This window comes from Desmodus rotundus, chromosome 2 (assembly GCF_022682495.2).
Source record: "Desmodus rotundus isolate HL8 chromosome 2, HLdesRot8A.1, whole genome shotgun sequence".
Lineage (NCBI taxonomy): Eukaryota > Metazoa > Chordata > Mammalia > Chiroptera > Phyllostomidae > Desmodus > Desmodus rotundus.
In genome coordinates, this window is record NC_071388.1 from 133882150 (window position 1) to 133905965 (window position 23816).

The window sequence follows — 23816 nt, forward strand, 5'->3', positions numbered from 1 at the left end:
TACTTACATTTAAGGCAGAAATATATCCATATCTATATTCATATATCTGCCTATGTATGTATATCTGCATATGTATATTTTCTCAGTTTTTCTCTCTACAAGAGGATCCTAAGCCCAAAACATCATATATACTATACAGATCAGGAAACTATTATCCAGCTAGCATCACTTATTTCAATGGTTGACTAATGGGGGGTTGGAGGGAGTCATTTTGAACATTAAATCTTATTTTGTTAAGGATAGATGTTAAATATTCTATGGGACATTATGGAAGTTTATCTGGGAAAGAATACTGACTTGGTCCATATTTGGAAAAAAATGATGAATGCATTTCTAACAAGATATCTTTAGGGCAAGACATTATAGGCTATTGGAGGTCTTGGAAAATTCAATGAATTAACAGGTCATATGTATAATGAGAAGCAATATAAAGCTTGAAATGAGCAATCCCATAATATGTGTTCTATACTATTTAAGATTAGTTAAACGTGGCCCTTACCCTCAAGATGCCCTAGACAAGACATCTGCTTTTCTTCATTTTCCATAAGTTAGTTGTATGTGATTCTTGCTGTTATATCCTCAAAGTGGGATAAGTCTTGAGGAAAACGATTTGGTTTGGGAATTCTGAGAGTTATAGCATAGCAATCAAATTAAGCAGTTTGGGGTGATTATACTCATTCTTTGTCTGTATTTATCATAAACTCCCCAGATAATTCAAAATTTAGTTTTATATAAATATTTGTTGAATCTCTAACAACTTACCTCTTCTTTGACTAGTTCTCTTTTAAATGTACATCTAAGCAAGTTGTGCTAACTTGAAGGTCAGTCAGGAAGACAGGATGAAGGATCTGTCTTTTATGAAAATGAGCTGCCGTTGAGAATTTTTTTGATAGAAAAAAGATGGCAGGTTTTCTCTCAGAAACCGTATGTTCTTGCATTTCTGATATCTGGAATCATTAGCTTGCCAGAAACATTTCCAATCAAAAGCCAGACTAACCCATGAAGGTGTCCAAAGAAGTCTGTTCTGATTACTGAAGATGTTGAACTAGTCCGGACTTCAAACAGTAGATATTTCCACACTTTAGTGGTATATGACAGCTCTATTCATTCCACAATGTCAAATTCTTTGGTTTTGGCCATTGGGTATTTATGTGTTTCTAGCTAGGGAAGCAGAGAAACCTAATTTGATTCTCGAGCCAAAAGTTTTTAGGCTCTGTTCCTTTGGAACTTGGACTGCAGGATTTTGGCACTGTGCAAAGACTAGGACAGAGCAAGTAGTCACACATAACTGACTGACTCAACGGCACATATTCAGGGAGAAAGATCATGCCTAAACATTGGATAACCATTCTCCTAGGCAGACTGACAACACCCTGAATTCAATCACCCTTAAATAAACACACAAGGAAAGCACGGCTTTAACATACCTCTCCGCACTGCTCTCCCATGCCGCCTGATTGGTTCGAGTGCCTTAGGCCAGGCTGCAGAGACAGCCATTACTGTTGTTCTTGCTTATGTCTGTCTGCTGTCTGCTAACAAGCATTCATATGCTTTGGATCATTAAAGTCACAACCTCCTATGCCAATCTATTCCTCTCTGTGGGTTTGCTGTAGATTGGAATGAGAGATGCTATTTCTGTTTCTTTCTTTCTTTCTTCCTATTAGGACCTCTAGTTGGGGTTATTTCTGAGGTCTGAATATTAGAGCTTGCACCCTTGCCCCTATTGAGCATATAAATTGTCTTCCCATTAAGCTTGTTCTTTTTGCCTGATTTCTTTCAATTGCTGTTGTTATATGCCTTTTCAATGTAAGGCAAGTGATCTGTGCTGGAGCAGCAACCGACAAAAAGTGCTGTAACTTAAGCTGTTTCCTGGTGTCACTGCTATCTGTGAGAGGTCTGCTGTACTTACACCCATGCTAAATTTCTTCTGACAGACTCCAGGTGGTCGGCATTTTCACAATCCAACCCATTTCAGTGTTAGAACTTGTAATTTGGAGCTCCGTGGATTCTTCTCTTTCATCTCACTGTTGGTAGCAGGCTGGGTACATTTGTACATCTACCTGTACAAGGTTACATGTGCCCACAGGTATAATCAAAGGTGGAGAAATACAACTACCTCTTTCAGAGAAAGCAGAGAGGATAGATATTATAAAGAGAGAGAGAGAGAGAGGAAATATCACTTGTAGTATTATGCAGGCTGCCCATCTAAACCCATCATTGCCTGGCACCTACACACTAAGGGCAAGAATCCAGCCAACTTGTGAGTGGGCACCATGCCATCTGAGCAGATGGGCATAGAAGTCGGCAGCCAGCAGACCATGTATGTGCATCAACGGTGGGTGTTGAGGGCACGATTCCCAGAGGAAAATGTCCTAACAGCTGTCTGGCCTGAGCCAACATACTTACGACCAAGGAAAAGTGCCATCCTTCAATCCTGCTGAGTTGGATTAACCTTCAGAACTAAATCTGCTTTTTCTGCAGCAGAAGGTGAGTTTGGGGGGTCTAGGAAAACCTCAAAGAATAACTGAAGGAAGGGAACTGGAATGATGAACTTATTAGATATTCACTAAAGATGCTGAGGGCATTTATGTGCATTTTTAAATTATTTGACCAAAAGACTGTAAATTCTTATAAAACTCATAGTTATTAAAGGCATTGCCTCCCACAGGGCTTTCAGAAGTGACCCTTCCACACAGACAGAGCGTTTTCAGTGTGTTCGATAGTACATTTCCATCTTTGCATTAAGAGATGATGTATGAGGAAAGGAGTCAAAGACTATGAAATCAGACTATGGATAAATATCTTTGTCAAATCTAACATATTATGGATTGAACTTGATGCATCGTGGATTATATAGCTTTCCAAAGAAGAAAAAATGTTTTTCAGTAATTAAACATACACCTGAAAATATAAGAAGGAAACTTGAAATTTTAACTTAAGCCCTTCTTGACAATGAAAGAGACTTTATATTTGAGACTGAAAATAAAACCTGATTCTAACTTGTTAAGAATTTCCAGACAGGTAAACTTCACAAAATTCGATACAGGACGTTACTACTCAACATAGCCAAATGATGATTTGACAATGATTTGATTCATTTAGCTAAAAACAGGTAGACCATTTTAATGATTTAGACCCTCAATAATTGTTTATTTTCTATTTTATTTTGAGGAGTTTGTGTTGTTTGTGTGATAGCTTTCTTGGCACCATTTTCTGTTGTCTTAAATCTTTTTTTTTTAAAGATAACACCTGACTTGCAGTTGTAAAAATAACGTCGGTTTGTCCCAAGTGTTCTGAATATCCATCTATATTTTCTATTATCTATCATCTATTCTCTACACTATTTTATTTTGTTTATATCAACAGAGTAATATCTCTGTTATAAAGAGTGGAAGATAAATGAATAAGCTATTTTAACTGCTAATTTTAGTAACTTTATGGGTCTAACATATTATATATCTGTGTTGTAATACCATTAATAACATTATAAGTAGAATGAAATGTTTATGGGTCTATTTTGGCTATGAGTTCTTCATTATATTGATTTATACATACATAGGTAAATATAAATGAACCTCCAGAGAAAGAAGAAAGTAACTTAAAATTAAAACAATACATACATGTACTTCACATGAAAAAATATAGAAAATTATATTACCCAGGTTTTTCAGTGTTTTTTGGTTCCAATAGTCTTCATCTTAAGAGCATTTATTTTATTTTATTATTTTAAAATTACAGTTTAGTTAAAATACAATATTATATTTATTTCAGATGTGTAACATAATAATTCTACATTTATACACCTTATAATATGATCACCACAATAAACCTGTAACTCTCATTGTACAAGGTTATAACAATATTATTGACTATATTTCCTGTGCTGTACATCCCCGTGACTTACTTATTTTATAACTGGAAGTTTGTACCCCTTACTCCTCTTCAACTTTTTTTTTACCTATCTATAAGAATATGTTTGATGGCTAAAAATTATGGTGTGACCAAATTCCATACAAATAACACCTCTCGGTCTGAGAAAACTCTCTTGGAAAGAATATTCCACTGAAAGCATGAGAGAGAGAAGAGGGAAGGAAAGGAGAGGGGAGAGGGGTGAGGGGGGAGAGAGAGATAGAGATAGATATGACAGAGAGAGAGAGAGAGAGAACGAAAGGAAATAGTATTTAGCAATAAACAAGAGAGTGTCCACTGTACACAATTATTTTTATACAGGAAGTTATGGGGAAGTTTGATTTTCTTCTTAGAAGAACACATATGATTGAAACTAAATAAAACAAGTGAAAAATATTAAGGAGTTAAAATCATTCCAACAAATGCTTCCCTTTGTCTGTCTGGAAGATTGGAAAATGTGGTTGAAGCTGAATTTAGCTCAGCTAGACGTACCCCAGGATTGAAAGGCTGGTGAACAAACACCGCAGGTACCTCAGGTGCTGACCAAAAGATATGCAACACACCGAAAAATACATGTAGATAAACTTTACTGTGTCCTCCAGAAGGTCTCTGAGTCTTTTTCGTTCATTTTCTACAGGGCGTAAAAGAGATAAGAGAGAGTGTCAGATTTCTGATTGACAATATATAACCAAAAGAGTTTTACAGAAAAGCCAAAAATCAAAAACTGGGGCATTTGGGGATGGATGTCCTCTATGGTAATTGGGTGATAATATGGGCAAAGGGAGGAGGAGAACATTAATGTTAAACAATATACTTGTGGTACATTAATAAGGAACGAAACAAAAGAATTTGGATATTTTATGATTTATGAGTGTATCTTTACCTCCATTAAGACTATAGCAGACATATTTATTTAGTGGTAGAATAATTATGAAACACAATGTTTTTCCATATGTCCACAAACAGGCAATACCAGAGATTAAAGCTTGATAAGGTAATGTCCTCATGTCTTAATTTTTTTTTCTCCAAAGTGGTTAGCTCAAATAAACATGATTTTAAAAATATAGCCAGCACTTAGGTTAATGTTTAGTTTTTTCTAAACAACAAAATTGCTGTGAATACAAAAAATATTAACCATGTCTCTGCATTTCAAAAAAAAAAATGTTTCCCTGACTCTTAATTTGGGGTTGTAATAGCTTCAAGGAAAAGAATTTTGGGAAACAAATTAAAGGTCTAAATATAAGACTTCGGATATACCAAAAAAATAAGAAACTCGTGAGAAATTGTGAAGATAAAAACTTAACCACGGATTTATTTCTGTTTTTCATCCAAATATCTAGGGAGTTTGGTAATGGGAGGTGTGCCGCAGAAAAAGTACATGTCTGAGAAAATGTTGGAACAAACTAATGCTTTTATTCAAGTGATTTTCTTTCAATTCTAAGCCACAAGATATAAACTTTCATCAAAAATGGTAATCTATTTAAAATCAGAGCTATGTGGAATGTTTCATGTTTATGTATAACTTTCATAGTAGACCCTCCTACACCAAGAAAATGAGAAAAGATTATGTTTCTCAAATTATGTTTCTTTTACAGTTTCTAATATATCAAGTACTATTTTCACCCGTCAGTTCTATATTCTTTAAATAGATAAAAATGAAAGAAGAATGAAACCAAAAAATAGACACTTTGAAAAAGTGACTTTTTAATTCCTTTCTTTGAAAAAAAAGGATATCTGAAAAACTTAATTATCATTCATATTCTAATAAGAGCAAAAGGGAATTTAAAGGAAAATATGCATTGCACACTCTGAACGCTCCATTTTTCCACTGTTTTGCACAATTACAAAGCTGAAGTACCTAGGGGTAGGCAAAGGAATAAAAGTGGGAAGAGCGATGGGTGATGATGAAGAAGGAAAAATGCACAGATCTGATCTAAAAGTGTTGCAGATATCTGTTAATCTGATATCGGTTAAAAAAATCCATGTCAGAAGACATTTGTAGTTCACTTTTTTCAGTGGTAGCTACAAATTATTTCTATTTACTGGACACTATAAGTCAATAGGGGAAAAGAATTATCAAAAGAAAGTCTGACTTTTTCACCTCAAAAGGAAGGGTTGTTATCAACTCAAGTGGTTATTATAAAAGCTCAGTTACTTAAATTGCAAAACACTGTGACAGAACAATGCTTTCAGACGCAGCCATGTGGCCCAAAAGCAGTGAAACTTGAAATTAGGAAAGTTTCTTTTGCTAAAAGACTGGAAATTCACAAATAGAAATTGTGAAATGATGTCAAAACTAACATTTTATAATTTGAGTATAAGAATTAGCAAAAAAAATCAGGCTCTGCAGACAAATATGTGATAGATATTCATACATGTCTACTTATAGCAAGAGTATGGATCAGTATACTTTGTCAGGACATTTGGAAACCAAAAAAGAAAACAGACATGAGAACCATATTGTCAGGCTTCCTCAGAAGAAATGTGTCTGAAATTCTCAGGGGAAATAATGTGACAAAATAAAGTTATATCAATCTACTGCTAATGTTTTTACTGTTATTCAAGTTTTCCAAATTCAATGATTAACTGACAATTTCTGCAAAAGTGAAAAAGACCTAAGATCAAACAGTGGAGCCCTTCACTGCCTGCATTCTGAAACTTACCCAGAAGTAATTTGCAGAATGTAAGTTTGTGATATCAGGTCCACTTAGAAGTTACGAATTACTGGAGAAAAAATTGGGACTGTCCAAAACAAAGTGCTCTCTTTGCAATGCTGGTACTAGGAATATTTTACAGTATTAAGAAAAAAGTACATTTTGAGCACCTACTATTAGAAATTACTGGTATACAAGTGTACTAAACATGAGATGTTTACTGGGTAAATTGAGTTGTTCATAAGGATATCTAATGTCTTAAGTGAGAACGTTTTTCAAGAACGTGTGCCAGAATGATTTGCAAAATTACCAGACGATAATAATAAGCTATTGGTAAACTATTACATAAGCACTAAATTATTTTTTGTTATTTATACTATAGCATAGGAAAGCCTTTTCCCTTCAAACTTGAATCAAAACTTGACTGACCTCAAGTTTTCTTGACAATTATTTCAATTAAGTATATTATCATGTAAAGGCAGTTCTCCTGAAACATCCTAACTTTTCCTAATATTCATGCAAAACAAGTGAGCAATTCTGGATCCAGAATTCCTAAATAATGTCTCAGTCAGCATAACCTGATTTGGGATGATAACATATTTCTGCGCCCAATGCTTAACTGAGAAGAGCAGAAAAGCAAAAGACAGGCGATCAAAGCCCTTTTTTCCCACATCTTCATAACTTGGTTGAACATGATAGATAGGCTAGCTTAATGATTTGGGAATTATCAGTAATATTACTTCCCCTAAAGGGATATTAAGATGATTTATAAGAGATTTGAGCCTTGATTTCTAGCTTCCTATGTGACCATGTACAAATTTATGATTGACTTTTCAAATTTCTCTCTCAGCAATATCCATTTCTGCACACAGGGGATTTCTGCTTTGTAGCTCCTTAAGCAGTTAGCACCTTTCTTTACACACATACATTTGTATTGTTGGAGAAACAAATTGCAGGCAACTGCTGCACTTTACTGAGGACTTAGATCTATGTTAAAACATCACCCATGCTTATTACTACTGTCCGTGGTTTGTCAAAGTTACTTAAAATGATCAATGTCTGTGTTTCCAACATTTATGAAAAGGGGGTAATGTAACTGACCTCTTAGGGTTTGGGTGAGAATTGTATATATTAATAAATGTAAAACACTTAGAATAGTACCTGGCAAATAATACATACCCAATAAATCATCACAGACAATATTACCATATCATTTATCAATTTGAATTTTGTTTATACCACAGAACTAATGGTTTCCTTCAAGGGTGAAATGCATGTGCTCAGTAACTGGACATGTCTGTTCCAAATTCTTCTCATTAAAATTTATTCCCCAAACTTCAGTCATTCACTTATTGTTTGTGGGTTTTTTCATATTTCATATACTTAAGTAACTATATTTTGTTAATAGAAAATATATTTTATCATTAATAAATGTGATCTTTTTTCTACTAAACTTTAAGATTATGTAAATAATTAAAATTAAAACATTCATCAGCTAAAATAATCTCTTGTGCCATTGGTGATATGTACACAATACACTGTGCAACATTATCTTATAATAAAGCTTTCTACAGGTGACTAGAAGGAAACATTTAGAGGACAGTGGGCCACTAGGGCCCCCAGAGTCTGGTAATGGTAGGACAACAAAAGATGGCATGGGCGTGGCCATAGAAGAATGATAAGACTGACGTGGGAATGACCAGGCGCCCACTCTTCAATATTATAGAGGCATTTTCTTGCCACTGCTTTCTCTAACATTTAATGCTTGAGGTACTCTGCAAACAAGGACAATGACTTTTCCCCCAGGACTAGAAATCAGCAAGGTTTTGGGAAAATTGAACAAGAAAACTCCTATCCCAGAACCCTTCCACCCTTCTCAGTTGAATATGACATACATATTAAATTTTCACTGAAGATTATAAACTTTACTATAATAAGTTGTAGTTAAGAGTAGTAAGTTTTATCCCTGACTGGTGTGGCTCAGTTGGTTGGGAGTCATCCAGCAAAGTGAAATGTTGCCAGTTCAATTCACAGTCAGGGCACATGCCTGAGTTGTGGGTTCGTCTCTGGTCAGGGCACCTAGGAGAGTCAACAATCGGGGTTTCCTTCCCTATCTTTCTCCCTCCTTTTCCCTCTCTCTATAAGTACATACATACATACATACATACATACGTACATACATACATAAAATCTTTTAAAGAAAGAGTAGTACCTTTTAAATGTATGATGATATAAAACAAATTATTGGTTCCTTAAGAGGTTTAAATTCCAAATATATTTATATCTTCCCCCCTGCTAAGAAGATAAAATATCCATGAATAGCATGTGTGAAGTTTTGGTTTCTAGCTCTCACATTCCTTATGTAAAAGACTTCTCAGCATTGATTGAGCGTCAACTATAGTTCCTTTGTTTAAGGTAATTCTATCAGCTGTAAAATTCTCTACAATGGATGATGGTTTCAAGAAATGTAAGTTTACTTCCTACTACATAACAGTTAGAAGGGAGTTTTCTCCAGGAACTCTTAGTCTTGGTAACTTTCTTCTCAGTATAAAATTATTCCAAAATGGAAATTTTACTAATTTAAATAAAATGAGTTTTTCTGACCTGTGTTTGGCTTTTCTTGACATGCAAATTTTTTCATCTTTCATATTCCTCCTCCTTTAAGACCTCATTCAATGTTTTCTCCAGCCAGCACAGGAGGAAAGAGGAAATGCAGTGGGGAAGCACTCACTGGTTGATGATAGTCTTATGGAGAGAGATTCTTTTTGTTTCTGCTCACTCTCTATTGGTTTAAACAACTCAATCCCAACTGCAAGGCAAGCTGAGAAATGCATCTAGACATGTGCCCAGGAAAGGAGAGGACAGAATTTGGTGAGTGACCATTAGGCTCTGCCACAGTCCCCTCTCTCATATACCAATTTGCACCTGTCTTCCAGCCCTCAGTAACAGATTCACCTGCTTTCTCAAAGGAGACAACAAAAAGTCCCAACCAGGGACTTTATCCAGCTCCAATTCCAAAGTCAGTGGTGATAAGTAGCTTTCTCCACCAGACCAAATTTCTCTCAAGGCGGATAAGGAGTTAGAATTTGAAAAATAAGCCCTCTATCCTGCTTTTTTCATCATATCCAATAGAAAATGCTGAAGCAAAAACTTGAAAACTAGAAAAAATAAACAAACTAACCAAAAAAGCAACCATCTCGTTTGTAAAGGAAAGAATGATAAATGGCCAATAGTCATTAAACCAAGATCATAATTAAACCCTACTGGGCAGGCCCTGGGAGACCTGTCTTGGCAGTAGAGACAGCTCCTGGTTGTCCTGGCCCCCCTTTCTCAGAAATTCCCTGTGTCCACTGATTTCTAGGGGTTCTGGCTCTGAGTTCTGGAGGCTCTTCCTTCTCCTCGTCCCCTATCGGTCATATCTGAAGCGGGCATTAGACTGGCTTCCTTGATTTTCGTACTGTCTTTGCGATCCAGTTTTCATGAAGCAAATATGGGATCCGAGGGCTGTACATAGTCATGTTGTTTGTAGGCCAGGTTTCTGGTTTCTTTGGTAATAGAACACCCTCAAAATCTTAGTAGACATTGATCTTATTTCAGTGCCAGCAACCAGAGGCAAAGACATTCAAAGTTCTTTTCTAGACATAGTCCTCAAGCGTGTGCTCTTTTTTTTGGTAATAAATAATGACCCTCCTTTCTCCCCCCATCCTGTCCTACCCATTCCCACCCTCTCCTTGCAAACCCTTATAAAATTCCTGTTTAGTAAAATATAATAGTACTATTTAGAACTTTTAAGTTATATCAAATTGTACAATACTTAATTATAAATACCTTCTCTTTATTTCTTTTATTAGAGAATCAGTGTCTGATGTTTCTTTAGAAGAAAGAACAAAACAGCATTTAAAAAAATTAGTTTTAAAAGCTCTTAATCATGTGACTGCTGTATAATTAAATACATCTGGATAGTAGAAAATTAATAGACAACTGACTCTGAAAAAGCTGAGTTCATATCATATCACAAAGTGTTTCAATATTAAATATGTTGTTCTAGTTATTGCAGCAATGCAAATCACCCGGAAATGTAGGGGTATAAAGCAATAATCTTTTATTCTGATAGAATATGGTTAAAAATTCAGACAAGTCGTAGCAGGAACAGCTTGTCTGCACTACCCAGTGTTTTAGGTCTCTGCTGGGAAGGCTTGAGCCTGGGGTTGACTAGATGGCTGGGAGAAGAAATCATCAGGAGATCCTTATGCTCACATGCTTCACGGTTGATATCGGCTGTCTTCTGACTCCTGAGCTAGTCTGTCAGCCAGAAAACACAGAGGCCTCTCCCTATGGTCTTTACGTGTAGGATTATTTGGGCTTCCTCACAACATGGTGACTAGTTTTCAAATGTGAGCGTTCGAAGAGAACATGACATTTTTATGCGCTAGTATTTGAAGTCATAATCATTTCTGGTATACTTTTTGTTTGCAGCAAGCATAAAGGTCTGTCCAGGTTCAAAATGAAAAACATAGACACCACCACTTGTAGGAGGTTACATGGCAGAAAAGAGCATGCGCAATATGAGATATCACTGCAGCCAGTCACCTTTGGGTCCACATTTCATTCAAGTTAGTCAATCTCTAAAAGATTTATTTCCTATTTTATATCTACTTTACTCACCATTTTGAATTAATCTGAATATAATTAATTTCATGGATACTCACTAATTTATAGTCTTTAAATTATTTGTAGCTTTTTTAAAGAAAAATGCAATAATATCAAATGTCAATATTTTTTTTAGATATCCCGGCACAGAAGGAATCATTCACAGCATGTCTTGAAAGATGTCATTCCTCCATTGGAACAATTGGTAAGTGATACTTTCACTTCAAAATTGTATTCTTTTCTGCTACAGAGTGAATTACCTCAAAACTCAGCAACATAAAACAGTGCACATCATTACCTCATGATTTTGTGGGTCAGGAATCGGCATGGCTTAGCAGAGTCCCCTAACTCAGAGTCCCTCAAAAGTTTACAATCAGAGTTTGAGCCAGAATTGGGGTCATAGCTGAGGCTTGACAGGGGAAGTATCTGCTTTCAACGCATGTACATGGTTGTTGGCAGGGCTGTTCCTCCAGGGCTGCTGGCCAGAGACTGTTCTCAGTTACCTGCCACATAGGCCTCTCCAGCATGGCAGCTGGCTTTTTCAAAGCACGGAGCAAGCTGAGAGGGCACGGGAGCCTACTAACAAAATAGAAGTCGAAATCTCTTGTAACCTAAAGATGGAAATGATATCCCATCAACTTTGCCACGTTCTTTTGGTCAGAATCCAGTCCACATGCAAGGAGAAGGTATTACATAAGACTGGGTATAACAGGAATCATAGCTTTTTGGAGGGGTGCTTATGGAAAATTTTGACAGTTTTATTAAGGAAAAATCAATCTTTTATTACTAGATTCCAAGTCCATGAGAGTAGTTTTTTTCTCTTTTTTACTTCTGTTTATTGTTGTATCCAAATGACCAGAAGAGTGCCTGAAACATTATAAATACCATGAAATATTGGAGATATTTTAAAAACACGAATATCTACCTGGCTGATGTGGCTCAGTGGATTGAGTGCCTGCCTGCAAACTAAAGGGTTGCTGGTTCGATCCCCAGTCAGGACACATGCCTGGGTTGTGGGCCAGGTCCCCTGTAGGGAGTATATCAGAGGAAATCACACATTGATGTTTCTCTCCCTCTCTTTCTCCTTCCTTTCCCCTCTCTCTAAAAATTAATCAATAAATAAAATCTTAAAAAAATAAAAACATGTAAATCCAGCCTTTCTAATATATTCTGTTGCTTTTTCTGTTAATGACCTCCTTTTTGATAAATACTTCTTGCTGTAGTTCACATTGGTCAACATGCCATCAGTCCATTGGCTCACAGGATAGTACACAGTGATGACCTTATTCCCATCTATCTCCTACTACTCTATTCTGGTTATGTTTGGACTTTCTCATCCTTAACACCAAAAATATTTTCTTGATTCAGTTATCTCATTTTCTTTTGCTTTGCATATTTTACATCACTCATCTCCACTTTAGCTATTTCTCCATTGCTCTCCTGTGCTTCAGAATAAAAGTTCCTTACAAGAATTGTCTACCTTTACTGTTGCTAATTTCTACCGTCTACCTCTTGAACAAATTCCATTTAGGCTTTTATCCCAGCCTCTCATCCTCTATCAAGGTCATCAATTGTTTTCATATTGCTGAATCCATTTGTAAAGTCTCAAGTTTTCTCCTCAGTAGACCTACCTAGTACTTAACCCAAATGATAACTCTCCTTTTAAAAAATATATTTTTCTCACATGGCTACTAATAAACCACTTTTCATGGATCTCCAGTTAATTAAATGTCTACTCATTTCCCACCTTCTTAGCTGATTCCTCTTAACTTTGTGGATCAGTTCTTAATTTTTATTGTTTTTCTTTATATGTATTCACTAGAGCATCTCATTCAGTTTTATAGCTTTATATATTGTGTTGTACTAACTAGTTTTCCAAGATAGACCACTGCCCTAAACTCCAGTACTATACATTGTGACATTTTCATTTAGATGTTTAACATATATTTCAAACTTAACACATCCCAGACTGATTCTGATTTTATTCCTAATCTAGTCTTCTCCATTTTGTAATATGCTAACATTTTCCAGGCACTTCAGTCCCTGTTACTCTATCTTTAAAATTAGCCCAGACACTACTTTTAAAGTCCACTTCTCACCACCTTTATGCTATGTCAAGTCTCACCTGGTTTATTATAATAACCTCATAACTGATGTGCCCACTTCAACCCTTGTTCTCTACTTTTTATTTTTAACACAACAGCCAAAGTGAGCTTGCTAAGATGCAGATTATGTCATGTCACCACTTGGTCCAGATTCTTCTCTGGCTTCCCATCCTTCCCCCTGGGAAAAGCTGGGAAACACCCAGTCATTCCTGTGATCCTATGGGTCCCAGTTACTTCCCTGCCTCATCGTTTCCTTTCTTTTCCCTGCTTATTCTGCTCCAGCTGTACAGACCACCTTACTTCCTCCGTAGGGTCATTAAAACTGTTTCTATGTTTGCTTCTGTTTTGTTTTTTATGTGCCTGGCACAAAATAATTCACTTGATGCCCAGAACTTTGTAAAACTCATTACTTCATTTGTTTTGTATTTCTATTCAATTACCACCTTCTAAGGTAGGTCTTTCCTAACCTCTCTTAAAAACAAAACAAAAAAATTTCCTCCCCACCATTTCCATCCACACTCCTTTTCTCTGATCCTAATTTAATTTTCTCCGTAGAACTTACAACCATGTAGCATACTATAAATATTATTTGTCATTTCATTAGAATATTCTCTGTAAGCAAGGGTACTGTCTCCTATTTTCCTAACTCTATTTCCATGATTATAATAATTGCTAGAAGATGGGAAGAACTCAGTAAATATGGTAAATGAGTGCACAGATCAGGCAGTTAATGGCTTCGGTTTTTACTTCAAAGCCTATAATACACAGATCTATTCTAGTATACATTCTTCATTATCTCATCCTACCTCTTGAACTGTTAATTAGTCATTTGTTCTCGTATGTCTCAGTGTCATCTCAGAAGTGAAATCTCCTAAACTGAACCCATCATCGCCTTGGTCCCAAACTGATTCCCATTCGTACTGAGACCATCCGTGTTGGTAGCAAACATTTATGGAGGCTGAAAACACATCTTCTTTGGATCCTGTATTTTCTCTATGACTCTTCACATAAGTTACCATTAATGCTTCAGATCTCAGTCCTTCAACTGGCCCCCTGTACTCAGTGCTACACAGGCTCAGCACTCTCCCACACCCACCTTTTTTAAACAATACCTATGTTATCCCATTCCTCCTCTCAAAACCTTCAACGGCTCTCTATTTTCTTTAGCATCAAGTCTACAGAACTCTCTCCTGATCTCTGATTTACCTTATTTGTTATCTACTCCAAAATACATACCCCCAAGCCAGCAATAGTAACGTGATTAAGACATAGCTGTTACTCTGAAGGAGCTTCCATTTTCTGTAATAACTACAGTTCCTTCATCCCAGCACTCTTGTTGTTCACTCTCACTTCATGGGTAATGGACTTGTGTCACGGCTAGACTGTAAACGCTCTGAAGTTAGGGCTCATGACTCCTATTTTCTTTATTATATCACTTCCCCTTACACTGTTTTGGCTTTTTTAGTGTTTGTTCAGAAAAGAGATGTTTGTCAGTTGATTTAATATTAAGATGCTACAGGATTATTAAAAATATTGTTAATTACAGATAATAAATTTATGCGTGTTTTTCATAGTGAGAGCCAGTTTTTTTTCCATTTAAGTAGATATAACAGTATCTTCGTTTCATGATCAATTTTTCAGGTCTCAACTTAGAGAACATTTATTTTTTTCTAGCAAGTATTTCTTTGATTCCTCAAATTAGAATCCGTAGCCCGTTTTTATTCTGACTCCCTGTAGCAGCTTCATTTTTTCCTTCATTGTGTTGAATTTTATTATTTAAGCATGATTTTGTAAGAACTTTTTGGTGGATATAAGCATTTTTTTTCTTTTTAAAACTAACTTCATTGGGTTGACATTGGTTAATGAAATTATATAGTGCTCAGTGGTACAATTCCATGATACGTCATCAGTATACTGCATTGTATGTTCACCACCCAAAGTCAAATCTTTTTCTGTCACCATATATTTGACCAATTTTATCCCTCCATCCCCCTTCCCTCAGGTAAGTCACCATGCCGTTGTTTATGTCTATGGGCTTTTTATTTGTTTGTTTGTTTTGTTTGCTCATTTGTTATTTTCAGTTTATATGCCACATATGAGGGCAACCATATAGTTTTTAAGTCTTTCTGTCTGACTTACTTCTTTGAGCATGATATTCTCAAGGTCCATCTGTGTTGTCGCTAATGGCCTTTCTTATGGCTGAGTAGTACTCTGGTGTAAATATGTACCACATCTTTATCGATTCAGCTATAGGAAGGCATTTTGGTTGTTTCCATGTCTTCACCACCATGAATAATGCTACAATGAACATAGGGGTGGGAGAAGTGTCTGCTCAGGTCCTCTGCTCATTTTTAATTGGATTGTTTGTTTGCTTGGTGTTGAGTTGTATGAGTTCTTTATATATTTTGGATATTAACCCCTTGTTGGAGCTGTTTGCAAATATCTTCTCCCTTTTGGTTAGTTTCATTTTTGTTTTATTGGTGGTTTCTTTTGCTATCTCTTTGCTGAATGATATGCTATTTGAGGGGAAGGCTATGTCTCACTCACTCTTCTACTACTAGGACTTTCTGTAAGGCATGGCACCATGTAACTGTCCAATAAATAGAGAAGTAATTGCATTTTTTCCCATAAATTTGAATTATAAAACAAATAAAGTCCATATAAATCATTATAGAGATGTATAAAGAGATGTATATTTTAAATATGGCAAAGGAAAATGTTTGCTTTGAAGTATTTAATGAAACATGGCAGAAGTTAGACTGAAAACAGAGCTATGTGAGTATGTTTGTAACATAAATATACATGTGCAGTTATATATATATAATTATATGCATGAAAATATATGTACAATTACATTTGAACAATGCTTTAAGGTCTCTGCAACATTTTACAAATATCAATTACAATTTTTTAAAAATTCAAATTATGGTTATTATTCACATTTAACCAATAATAATAGTATATTTGCACTATATCTACATATCAAAAATAGGCTAATAAAGTAGAATAGTAAAGGTAAAGTAAACTCGGCTAAAATAAAAGTAGAATATTTAGAAATGATTTTCTCAATTTACCTTTTTAACATTGAGGTTGTTGGTTGGTTTATTGGCCTGTAGTTGGCCGTGTTGACTCTGTAGCCTCAATTCTTAATAAATAAAATTCATTTTGAATATCCAAAATTATGGGTTAGTATATTAATAAATAACAGTCTCCAATATTCTTTTTTAGGTCAGAGAGGTGGCATTTACACTGCTAAATAAAAGGGAAAAAAATTGTTAAGGTCGAGTTTGTAATCTCCCTCAATCTTGTTTCCTCTCCCTCTTTCAGGCACACACACAAACACTCACACACACACACACACACACACATGCGTGCAGTTTTGGAACTGCCAACCAATTTACTTCCTGTCGCTGACTGCTGACTTGAGTTTCCCCGAATCCTCCCCCTGAGTACTTGTTTATCTCGAACTGCCCAGTGAACAAAGTTAATATTCAATTTTTACCCATCAATCTCTATGTGAATGACATTGCTGATTTAACGTGATTTTAAAGACAGAACTGTTTATCTTTCCCCCACGACTCTTATTTGTGAATTACTCCATTATGTTGGACAAGGCCAAAATAACCACCAGTTCCCCCAAATAGCACATTCTAATTGCTTTTTAACTATTACAATTTACACCAAGAACTGAGTTATTTTAGAACATGTAAAGTTTTCTTTACCTTTGACTAATGTAAATATAAATAGAACCAGAGACATGGACATAAAGAACAAACTGACAGTGACCGGGGCCGTGGGGGATAACGGAGGAAAGAAGGGGAAAGGTTGTCAAGGAACATGTATAAAGGACCCATGGACAAAGACGACAGGGGGGAGGACTGAATGTGGGAGGCGGGGGGTGGGCAGGGCAGGGTAGAGGAATGGGAGAAAAATGGGGACACTGTAATTGAACAACAATAAAAAAATAAAAATAAATATATATAAATATATACACACACACTATATTTATACACACACATTATTTTTTTCACAAATCTGGCATTCTCCTTACTTCAATCCCTGCAATTCTCCTTCCTTCCCTCATGCTCCAGTGTTGGTTATGGAGTAATGCACAGGTTTTTGCAGCAGTTTTCCTTGGCAGTGCCTACCAGCATGAGCTACCATTGATGAAATAATATACATTAAAACACTTTAGAAAATAATAAAATCCTTTAAGTTGGTGTTACTACTCTTTATTTTTACGATGTGGATTTTTGAGATTATTTATGTCCAACATTTGGTGCCCCATAAATCTCATTATTTTCATCTCTCATATTCAGAACTTTCCTGAACATTTTCCAGGAATCATGAGAGGCTGTGGCTTTAAGCATAACTGGCAAAAGTATCCCATTAGATCTATCCCCTTTGGAGGAAAATGATTCATTTTACAAAAGTGGAATCTGTCATTGTGGGTGCTCCAGAAGATGCTATCATCCTTCGGTGGCCATGCTTTACATCCGAATGTTCTCTTTAATAAAGTAGATTGTGACCAATGTGATTAAACAGAAGCATAATGTATTTCTTTTGAATGTTGTCAAAATACATTTCTAACAAGAGTCTAAAATCTCATGCTGGAAACTACCTAGTTCACTGACATCGTTTCTGCCACATGATATTCAAATCCCTACACTATCAATGCAAGAGACCTAAGTTTTTTCCGAGAATCTATATGGATGCTTTACAAGTGCTATAATGTGTTAACAATTTTAAACATGAAACATCAAATACACTAATATATGTTTGTTTCCTGATCTTGTATATTCCATATTATAACTGTTCATGAGACTTAATTATTTTCAGGGCATTTTCCTTTTATTTCATAAGGAAATGTTGAAGAAAAATAACCCTGTTTAGAACATGTTAAAACTTTGTCATCTTTATTTTTTATCAAAAGGGTATAAGGCATGTCTGTGGATAACCCTGCAGGAGTCAAAAGCCTGTGGCAGGTTTCAGAGCATCATCTGCTACCTCCCGAGCTAGGAGGATTTGGAGGACAGAGCTCAGGAAGTTGCCAGGGCTTGGGGGTAATGCAGGTTTTTGCAGATAAACGTTAAGTCACAGATTCTACCTTTTGGAGCTGGGTATCATTTTGTGGATTAATTAACACTTAGGAGGGTTTTGAGGATAAATGGCTTTGTGAGCATACAGTGTTTTTTTTATTTGAAAACAAAGGACAGCCACTCTGGGGGAATAATTCTATTGATCAGGTTGTGCTTTCCTTAAATTGCCAAAAAAAGAGAAAAAAAAAGTCCAAAGCGCTTCGGTCTCTCAAAACTCCACTTTGGAAAGATAAAATTAGGTCTTCTGAAACAACTTTTTCCCAGATCTTTAAACTGGTAGTATGTTAATAATAAGTTATATGATGTAATGACTTTAATAGAAACCATCTTCAGGTTTTATTGTTTCATGTGCACTTCCTTTTCTCAAACAGGCCTGTGTTTATAAATTCCAGTATCTGTCAAGGCCATTCCTATGCTAGGCACTGTGTCAGTTCTGGGGTATGCAACACTATGGTAAATACTCATGTGTTTTCTTGAGGGGCTTTCAACCCATGAGTAAAAGGGAGTGTTCAACAAGCAAAGGGAGAAATTATTCTATAAATACACATTACAAAACATGCTTTAACAACAGAAAAACAAGTTTCTTGGAGAGAGGGATACCCTACGCTGGGTTGAGTAGGCATAAAAGCACTCTTTGAAAGGAACATTTAAATTGAGATTTGCAGGATGGGTAGAGTTCATCAAACAAAGAACTGGACAAAGAATGATGTAAACAAAAACAAAGCAAGTGCAAAGGTCTGGAGGTCAGAACAAATTGTTATATTTGAAAAACTACAAGAATCACACACACTGGCTAAAATAAGGAAATGAGTCAGGGGTGGGGGACGACAGTGCTCAGATCATGAAGGGCCTGGAGCAGATGGTAAGGTTTCTAGAACACATGAAAACACAGAAACAGGTTACAGTAATTTCTCCCATTCAAACCCACATTTTAAATTCATTTAACTCTATATAGAAAAAAAGTGCACACAACAACAACAACGAAAAGGCTATTGACATCGAGTAACCTTTTCTTCCTTACTGCCCGGACTGAAATCTGAAATTAGGCTGTAATTTAAAAAATAATAATAATAATTTCATTAACAAGTCATCCAGGCAGTTACAGGGAAGGCCATTCTTACTAAACTCCAATGACAAGCAAAGAAAGATCAAGATAGTTATATTAAGACACAAAGAAATGTAATTCGGGACAGAGAGAGTAACTAAGGAGAAAGAAAGGGAGCTGAGACACAGGAAAAGCCCCCAGAAGACTGGAGAAACTTTCCAGGAGAAAGTATCTGAAACACAAAGAGGTGCCTTCATCAGCCGGTCTCCCAAACCGAACCTGGGCTTTCTGGTTGACCAAATGAAGCACAATGCTCACAAGACGAAAGGCTCAGGAAAAGGGCTATGGGGTCTTTTACACATCAAATAGTAGCTTTTTGAAATGACATTTTGATGAGTTAAGGGTAAATAAATCAGAGACATGTGGGCAAAATTTCCTTTGAAACACATAGGGGTTTAAAATGACGGGGAAAAGCACTTGGCAAGACATAACATGTGCTTTGCCAAACCCAACATTTGAGAAATGGTTCAAGACATTCAGCAGAACCCCAAAGCCCAGTACGTTCTCTCATCCTGACTGAAAGGAAGAAAGGAAGAACATCCGTGAAAGCATCGAGCAACATGCATCCAGATGGTCATAAATAAGTCGCAATGAGCAAACTATGCCTAACTCTGAGACCAGAAATCAAGACCAGCTTCTCAGGAACTTCTTGGAGAATGCTTAGTTGGTCCTTCCCAGGCAAGACACATGCATGACCCAGAGTAGCTTTTCTTCCCTTTTCTTCCATTCTCCTTGTCATGTAATCACTGCATCTCACTTGAATTCTGGCTTACTACTTTTTAAAGGTAGGCACACCATAAATTATGTATTGACATGCGGCAAAAACATTACATTGCATGTACCTAAAAATATCACATTTCATTCTTGAGCTATATGTCAGGTAGTTCTATAATTGGGCACTCTTGTTAAAAATTAGTACTTTTTATGATATACAGATAAGCTGGATTTTTAAGATGGTTTGCTTCCCTCGTTTTCATTTCTGTTCCTAATCCACTGTGTCCACAGCAAGTCCACCCACAAGGTCAGCAGATCTGAGACAGCAGAGGAAACAATGTAAAAATAATGGGAGACCGAAGAGAAAAGTGTAAACAGTGAGCCCCAGGAAGGAAAGTGGTGCGTCCTAAAGACAATGTCTGCGAAGGGAAGCCAGTGGAGTTATGTAGGATGAATGTGGTCTGGAGGTCTAATACACAGCTTGGTGACAACTGTTGAAAATATCGTATTGTAAACCGGATATGTGAGCCCAGAGAGTAGATCTCAGGCGCTCTCACTATAAAAGAAAGAAAAGATAAGAAACGTAACTATGTGAGGAAATGGATATGTTAATTAACTTGACCGTAGTAATCACTTCACTACCTACATGTATATCAAAACATTATGTTGTGTGCTTTAAGTGAAATTTCTATTTTAAAAACAGAAAAATAAAAATGCATTTTTAAAAAGGAAAGCTAGTGGGAAGAAGACAGACCAAAATATGTTTCTGTGAGGAGTGACATAAAAAAGAGATTGAAGAGGAAAATAGAAGCATCATTTAGGGGGTAAAATGATATAACCAGAAGTGCCCTCATTCTGAGGCTTGTAATAGGAATCATCAAAACAAACAAGACTATCGCTAAGTGCTTTAAAAGTTCAGAAAAAATATAGTCAGTGCCTCATTATTAAATAGAAAAATAATTCTAAATCTGTTTGAAATTTATGGTAGCTCCAGGTTGTAGTCGCAGAAAGACGAGGGCAAGTCCTTTTGGGAGCAGACAGTCAGTCGCAGAGTTTCACAGGCTGGCACTGCTTTAAAAGGCTCACTCAAGGTTAGGGCTGTAACCTGTCTTGGTTTTGTGGATCTAGAAAAATTATATTTATCAAAATTATCAGGGCTCACAGAGATAATGATCCCTAGGGACTATTTCACAGTAACCAAATCTGTAAGAGTCTGATGTATGAACTATAATTCTGATGTATAAACTCGTGGTAGTGAACATACTGATGCTGACTATTTAAGTCACGCACATTCTACAGCAAAGGACCTAGGACGCTGAATTAGGAGTCCCAGGGCTGCCAAGAAACACAGAACCAGACCAAAAGGGAAAAGAACAATGGCTGAGCAAATTTTATAAGGAATACAGGCTCTGTGGTTCTGGTATTAAAAGCCAATCCTTTCCCAGCAAAATCTGGTGAGAATCTTCAATTCAGTTCATTTCCTTTTATTAACATGTATTTTGACAGAACTCTTTTGGTGGACTGGTGTTGATGAAAACCTATTGTTTTCCATTCTGCTTCTTTTATCTGAGAACAACGTGAAGACTTCACATAAAAAATTGCAGTGTCTGTACCTATGATTACAGGCTGGTCTTCCTGCCACAATTGTTACATTAATCAGAGGTTTGCTTGTGCTCTCCGGCCTTGTCTATCGCCTCCAACTTAGGGTGATAAACAGGTGCTATCTGGACAACCTACTACCATTCATTCTTTTCATCTGTATCTGAGCAGAGTTGTGTCTGCTGAGTACTTCCTCAATGCTAGCAGACTGGCTGGCATCCAACCTGGACAAATTGCTGATCTTTCCTACCACTTAACATTAAAGAGGGCTTCTAAGGGACAATGGACAAATCACTCAAGACACCAGATTCAGCATCTAAAGATTGGTTGACATTTCTTACATACATATAATTTAGGGAGTGTCACTATCTTAAAGGCCTTCACGTTGGCCCAGAACTGGGCATAATAATATCCTCAGCTTAGAACTAAAGCTGTAAAGTTTGTAAATCATGAGAAACAAGATCATCTGAGTCCGAGGTGACTAACATACTCAACTGTAATTTATATGCTTGTATCATTGTCCCTTCAAACCATGGCATTAACATAAAGGAGATAGAAATAACTAGAATAAATAATATGGCACCATATATAAATCCACATACAAAATACATAGAAATCTTTTGCTTGCCTTAGTACTCCTTTCAGTTTCTACAAGCTTCCCAGAATAACTGATTCTTGGTGCCTGAAGCGTGGTGGGGTATTTCAAAGTATGATGACAAGGAATACTGAAGTAATTAAATGTACCTCACGAAAGATTTGCTTGCCAGAATGGAACTCAAAATAATGCAGCGATTTCAATATAGGAGGCCTGGTTGGAGGTTTTTATGCCAGGGCAAAAGCTGGCCTAAGTCTCTGAGATGGCTGTCGGGGAGTATGGTATCTTGTCCCCTGAAAAGGGAAACACGGATATCTTGAATGTGAGTTCACAAGGATATAAGCCTCAATAAATTAATAGTGCTCTATTAGTCTTCGCAGCCCCATTGTGAGCAGAGGAGCTGTATTTAAAGGGAGGGGGATTTTCCATTTGAAAAGTGGTTGAAAAAATTAATGACTGCATCAGTATAAAAGAGACAATGTGAGGAATGAACACTTGATCCCAAAAGAGGGAATATGTGCACGAAGTGTGGACATGGACATGACTACATGTGGAAATGTGCATGCAGATACATGGAGATACATTAAAACAGGCGCACTAGCAGTAGTAGCACAGTAGGTAAGAGCACACAGTAAAAGGGTTATTAGCCTCTTCTAATGACATGGAAGGCAGCTTGGACTTTAGAAGATGGTATAAGAAAATATAACTAACTAGCTATTTACCTTCTCTTCTTTCCTTTTTCTGGGACCTGTTTGTGGTTATACCTGGCACTTGTATTGCATTGACTCAAGACCATGGGAAGTGGCTCAGCCTGTTTGATGGCAATGATGTGGCATTTATAGTCTTAAAATGAGAAATACAGAGCCTGGCCTCAGTCTCATACATGTGGAAAAGGTCCAGCAGTGTCCGGAGGAACATAGCTTATGTATTCGAGGAGAGGGAATTTTAAGGTACATAACTTAATCCTGCTTTTGTTGATTAATAATGTTGATATGGCTTATGGGACGTGCCGGCAAGTTGATACTCATTTTCAATCCCTTAAATAGCCGAAAAAAAAGAGTATTGGCTTTTTTCTTTCACATTCCTCTTTTATTTTTAGAGAAATGATTGACAATAACACATCTCTGGGTATAAATGTCTATCCAGTGGCTTTTTAGTGAATTTTGGGGGGTTAGAAAGGCTATATTCTTAGCTGAGAATGCATGCGTCCCTTTTTTTCTGATGGACTGAGAGGTTTTGTAGCTCTTTGGTGGATAAATTCAGGCTTTTGGTAACTCTTTTATTTTCACCATAAGAAAGCTTAAGTAAAACAAATTCTGTCCACAGTTACACAGCAGAACTCAACATGCACTCTGAAGGAAAGGGTGCATGTTGAGTCCTCTGTTT

At 36.5% G+C, this 23816-nt stretch overlaps 1 protein-coding gene across 1 annotated transcript in view; it reads left to right on the plus strand.

The window, feature by feature from the left end:
* The window catches only part of ARHGAP15 (Rho GTPase activating protein 15), a 619281-nt gene that overhangs the window by 63846 nt on the left and 531619 nt on the right, over positions 1 to 23816 (plus strand). Inside the window, exon 3 of the mRNA XM_024569724.3 lies at positions 11350 to 11418. Coding sequence (XP_024425492.2) covers positions 11350 to 11418 — 69 coding nt within the window. The remainder of the gene's footprint in view (positions 1 to 11349; positions 11419 to 23816) is intronic.